Source organism: Trachypithecus francoisi, unplaced genomic scaffold, assembly GCF_009764315.1.
Source record: "Trachypithecus francoisi isolate TF-2019V2 unplaced genomic scaffold, Tfra_2.0 Lachesis_group16, whole genome shotgun sequence".
NCBI lineage: Eukaryota > Metazoa > Chordata > Mammalia > Primates > Cercopithecidae > Trachypithecus > Trachypithecus francoisi.
This window is the reverse complement of record NW_022681461.1, coordinates 35,894,008-35,900,007: the sequence shown is the minus strand read 5'-3', so window position 1 is coordinate 35,900,007 and position 6,000 is coordinate 35,894,008. Positions and strand designations below refer to the sequence as shown.

The window sequence follows — 6,000 nt, the reverse complement described above, 5'->3', positions numbered from 1 at the left end:
CTGTTTTCTAATTAGATTGGCAATTTTCTTTCCAAATTCCACCTAAATCTCAACTCTTACCTATTATTTCCCAATTCTAAGTCATTTTACTCATTCAGATAAAATTTTCTTGACAATATTTCAAGATATTCAGTAAATACATAAAAACCTAAAGAACACAAATAAAATGAGGAAAAAGTAAGTTTTGACACAATTATCCTTTCTGATACAATTAAATGAACAAATTATTTCCAGTAATGTGTATTTGGACCATCAAAACACATACAGGTAAGTGACAAAAATGCCACCCCACATTTGAATATTTTGATCAAATTGTACTGACTATAATGATGGTGGAATTTTTTTTTCTTAAAAAAAGGAAAATTAAACGCAGAAAATAAGTGTGCTGAGTTGAAAGTTATCTACATAAGGAGTCAGAATAATAAGATCAAGGTTCTGGTGCAGGACCTGTTGGCTGTTTGATCCTGAGTAAAAGTCACTGAACACCTTTGTGTCACCCACCAGTATGGGCACTGACAGTACACAGGTGAAAAAGACACAATCTCTTCTCTTGAAAATGTTACTTAGTTTTGAATCACCAAAATTATCAGGTAATGACCTACTCCGGATATCAACATTGGTAGGTTGGAATATGCTTACTTTCACTTAAGAATTTCAGAATATTGAGTCATCGTATGATAAAATCATTATAGTCTCACATACTCTTGGAAAATATATTTTATTCTATAATATAAACAATGTAGTAGATACATTTGGTTATTTAATAATCATTTTAAGTTTATCGTACAGATGCACACGTCAATAATTAGTGTTTTTCAGAAGGGATGATATACATTCTGCTTTTATTTTTATCTCTTGGTAACAATTATTGACAAAACAATGAAACAAAGATATATTGTTTTACAATTGTAATACACTGGTATAGTAATTCTCAGCCTCTTTTATCTTATATTCTACCAGCACTTACATCTAATAGGTTTCAATAAAGTAGAAATTTAAAAGTACATACTTTCAGAAAAGGTCATATTTCATATTCTGTTACTATGTTTGTCATTTATCATAAGCATTAAGTTTAAGAAAAATTGCAAAAGAAATTGCTAAGACTTTTAAAACTATTCCTTTAGTAGTTAAAAAATGTTATATCGTTGAGTATAAATTTTATTGCCCTAGTGACAGTAAAAAACAAAGATGTTTAGCAAAAAATATTGCCATTAATAGGTTTATCTAAAATTCTACAATAGAAAAAGCAGAATAAAGGTGTTGGCATCCAGAGGTCAGGTGATATAGAAATGAAATTCAGGGGGTGCAAAAGATATATCAAGGACATGGTAGTTAAAAGAAATGAAAAGAGACAGATGTCAAATGAATATTCCACAGTAAGCAGGGTTTTCAGGAAGCTGGACAACAAAAAGACTTGAGCACATGGGAAGCAAGGATTAAAAGCAACTTCACCCAGTGTGACTGCGAGTATATCAAAAGACATAGGTCCGTGGAAGCCAGGGTCAGAAGGGATGGTAGGCCACGAACATGAGGGACAGTCAGTTACTGAAATGTTAATGTTAATTCGGTGTCTCATCTAGGCTCTGGTAGGTTAGAGGACTTCTGGCCTTACCATGGTAGTTGGATTATATGGTACCCGAATGCTCTAAAACATGTTGTGGCTTAGTACTTAAAAAAAAAAAAAAAAAGTTTTAGCATGTTACATATTCCCAATAAATGAAATTTTATGTCTGAACTAAAATTTACTTCACTTCCTGATGTAAGAATGCCTTGCTTAAAGTAAACTCAATATATAAAAACCAGAATTTTAAAAATTAAACAATTAGAAATGAAGTCATTCACTTTATAAGTACTGGATTTATTTGTCTTAATTTTTCAATTATCTTTACTTTTTCACACATTTATGTTACCTGGCTTGCCATGTGGGCCTTTGAAGTTTCGTATCCCCTGACAGTAAGGGACAGCTGCTCTGAGTGGTGCCTAAGACATCTACAAACAAACCTGGTGTTTTATTCCAGTTGAAAAAATGATAACTCTGTGAAGCATCTGCTCTTGTTTTTACTAGCAGCTCTAGTGTTTGAGCCTATTGTTTGGAGCGGGGGAAAATTATTTCTCTAAGTAGCTCTTTAAAATGGATCCTTGTCTACAGAGAGACAAGCTATGGCTCTGTCTCTCCTCAGTGGCCTTAGCTCTAAATGTGAAGTTCTTTCTGGACTGAAACTAGAGAAAAGTGAAGGTCAGACTGTATCTCTTTAGAATGTTGACAGTTTCTTTACCAATACCCTGTTTAATATACTGATACTTGCTTTGAATATGCAGTTATACAGAGGGAAATAAAAAAAAGAACTGAAACATTAGAAAAAATATTTTTATGTATAATAAGGAAAACATTCCACAGCATGCTAAGCGCTCTTCATTTCCCTTAGATGTCACCATCTCTTTCTTTATCTTTCATTCCTTCTCCAGTGGTAGCATTTGGGTACTCAACCCAAGACCCACAAGTTTCCATCAACTAAATTTCAGAGAGCTTAAACAAGATATTCTCACTACACAAATTCTCAGAAGAGTCTACTTTAATCAGAGCAAGATGATTATCCTTTACACCTATAAACACTCCAGGATCAGTCTTGCATTCAAATGAAACACAGTTGAAGGGCTTATTATGAAGGACAAAGAAGGCCTGGTCTGGCAGTGGTTTTTCACACTTATGGAGCTGAGGAAACAAGAGAGAAAGCAATCCATATGTGAATGGGAAGTTCAGAGTCAACGTTACCTGCCTGTATTGGAAACTAAAGGGGAATACTTATGTATGACTTGATATTTCTAACAAGCTTGCTTAGTGAGTAGCGGAGGGGAGACGGGGAGAAGTGAGTACAGGGCCAGAGGGATGGAGGGTGGATTTGATTTGATTCACTGATAGTCAATATAGTTAGAGAGGCAGTATGGATTGGGGTGATTGGATCTGGATGCAGCAGTTCTGGATTTGTGCCCTTTTTTTGACATGTACTATCTCTGAGACCTTGGACATGTTGCTTTATCTCTCAAGCCTCATTTTTTTAGTCTAACTAGTTTTCTAGATCAGTCAATCCTCAAAATACCTACAGAATATGAATAAATATAAATGATTATTATTTTGGGGCACTGAGTTTTGGGATGGTTTGTTGCATAGCAACAGTTGACCAATACAACAACTCCATTGTAGAGTTACTGTGAGTATTAAATAAGATAATATTTGTAAAACATTTAGCACAGTGCTTGCTATATAATAGAGCTCAGTCTAAGTAGCTCTATTATTGAGTAGTTATACATTCCAAACACTAGATTATATATGTTTAGGAATGTTTTATTAGGAAGATACTGGTTACTATCCACTGTTTATGTTAATAAGGCCTTACATGGCTGTGTTAGTTAGCTTTATAATTTTGTGTATTTATATAATTTATCTTCTATATTATGCTCTTCTGTTTTCTTCCATGCCTCTACCTTTCACTTGTTTGTCAAAATAGTTACAATTACACATCATGACCAATATAATAATACCATTTACCAACTAAAGAAGAATATGCAATGAATCCTATGTTCAGAATGTAGATGTTAGGTTATTTATAAATCTTGGCACATGGAAACACTTATGACCCTCCCTTAAGCAGGCTCAGAATGGAAAATTATTTTTTCATATTTGTTTAAGAAAACGATATTATACAAAGAAATGTTTCTTAGAGGAACATAGTAGTTCCTAAAGCCAAATAGCAAGGATTTGAGATCATTCTATATAACAGTGCTTCTCAAACTTTAAGGCACATATGAATTTCCTGGAGATTTGTTAAAATATGCTGATTCCGATTTATTTCTGGGAGGCTTGGAATCTTGTATCTCTAACAAGCTCTCAGGTGATGCTGTGCTGCTGGCAGAGAGCAGACTTTCAGTAGCAAAGTCATACATGCCACTTTCCTGCCTTCCTTACTCTAGAAGAAAGTCATTTGTAGTAAGTGATTGTGCTTTATATACAATAGCACAAAAAAAATCCTTCTGCAAAATACCCCAACACCCAAATCTACACAAGTTGGTGGCGTCATGCATGACAGTTATGTAATCATATATATATGTATAAGTTTTTTCTTTTTTTTTTTCTTTGTTTTTTACCTCCACAGAGTGCTCCTTGTTGTTGGCTTGCAACCAGAAGTCTTTTGTAGGACTCAGGGTTACCATTAACATCTTACCATCAACACCATCACCTTACAATTAAGAAAGTATAAATGATAAAGTTAAGAACTGTAACTCATCTTTATTTAAATGAATTCAGCACCCAGGAAAAGACTCTAAGACATTACATTAAAATAATTACTTCATTCACTAACAGGTAACTTAGAAGTATTTGTACTCAAATTCAAGAGGGACTGATAAGTAGAGGGTGCTTATAAACCAGAGAGAAATTAGTTTTCTTATATGCTTTTTTAACTGGAGAGTTGTGACCCTAATGGGTACTTCTCTGGGCATCAGATTTCCTGTCTGCATGTAAAGCCACTCATAGTGTCCCCCAATATTCATGCCTCTTTTGGGATGGTAATACAACATTCCCCAGCTTGCCTTCTTAGGGCTAAGTGTAGTAATACAACTGAGTTCTGACCAATGTGAGATGAGAGGAAGTGTTATATGCAACTTCTAGGTTGTACCCTTAAAGGGAAATAGAATGCATGCATCTGTTTTTCTCTGTCCTGTTGACCGGGCATTGTCATGCTCCCAAGTACTCTTGAACCACGTAGATGTTGGCAGAACCACAAGATGGAAGGAGATGGGTTCCCTGGACAACTTGTTGAGCCATTCCAGCCCTGGCTGAGACAGAAAGTTTTATCTAGCATAAGCCACTCTTGTTTTGGATCTCTATTAAGTGTAGCCAAAACTTTATCCCAACGATTAAGCTGTAAAATGGATGAGAATGCATCCTCTGAGAATCTAAGGTTTTACCATGAGCTTGGGTTGGAGATAACCTTCTGAGACTATCTTTTTTCCTATGGGGCAAAAAGGATTTTATTTATCTTTACCCCATACTTAAGAATTCAAGCATTATAGCTACCCAGCCCTCCAAATTACCTGATTCACTTGAGGGGTGTTGAGACTCATAGTAACTCAGTAACACCTTATCTGAAAGAGAATACAGAAAATCCCTCTGGTGAGACACATTTTCTTAAGTTTTCAGTTCCAACACATATATAACATCAGAAAATATCCTCCCGTTTTATTATATATCAATAAAAGCAAAACTTTTGTGGTTTTGAGAAAGGTCTCAAAAATGCATGAATATGCTCTGATGAATTTTCCAATATAGTTGTTATTAAATTATTTAAAATATTTTTCATAGCATTGACAAAGAGGTTGTACTTTGGTGATACTAATAAGGCTAGAAAGATCTACTGGATAATTTAGAGATAGCAAATACCTGTGGTCCCTCTTTCCATCTTTCACAACAGATACTACATTTCAATGTCAGCATTCTTCTCTGATGAACCTGACAAAACTTCTGAATCCATCTTAACATAGAAGTGGATTCAGGCATCCACTGCCAATGCATTAGAGTTAGCATACAGCATGACTTGTTTGCCATGTCTAAGTTAATCCATTGTTTAAAGTTTGGTAGATTTGGTTTTATTAAAACATTTTACTTTTATTAGTCATTATTACATCATTATAGAAAAAGAAAATAATCTACCTTTCTTTTTATCTTTTTTCAAGTCTTCAACATATATCTCATAACTTTCATCCTCCAAAGCAAAAGTAATGGATTGATCATTGTATGTGCTTAGAGAAGCAAGAGATTCTGTAATAGGTGAAATTCCTGTTGTTAAGAATTCAAAAACTTGTCAGGTACAATTCTTTTGGCAACCTTTTTAAAAAATGCTCTCTCAAAAAACATTTTTGCAATTTGAGTTGCATTTTGTATGTCACCGTTGGCCAGATGAAAGCCTTTGGCACAAGTTTTACATAGCTCAAAGGCTGAGATGT

At 34.5% G+C, this 6,000-nt stretch overlaps 1 protein-coding gene across 6 annotated transcripts in view; it reads right to left on the bottom strand.

Annotated features, from left to right (window-relative positions):
• Nucleotides 1-699: 699 nt before the first annotated feature.
• Nucleotides 700-6,000, bottom strand: part of IL33 (interleukin 33) — a 49,145-nt gene continuing 43,844 nt past the window's right edge. For 3 of the 6 annotated variants that reach the window (XM_033237297.1, XM_033237295.1, XM_033237296.1), the window contains exons 5-8: nucleotides 5,708-5,833; nucleotides 5,092-5,142; nucleotides 4,144-4,235; nucleotides 700-2,713 (exon numbers count right to left, since the gene is read on the bottom strand). In XM_033237297.1, the coding sequence (XP_033093188.1) occupies nucleotides 2,513-2,713; nucleotides 4,144-4,235; nucleotides 5,092-5,142; nucleotides 5,708-5,833 (470 nt within the window). In that variant the 3' untranslated portion in view covers nucleotides 700-2,512. The remainder of the gene's footprint in view (nucleotides 2,714-4,143; nucleotides 4,236-5,091; nucleotides 5,143-5,707; nucleotides 5,834-6,000) is intronic. The other 3 variants (XM_033237299.1, XM_033237298.1, XM_033237300.1) reach the window with 2 other exon arrangements.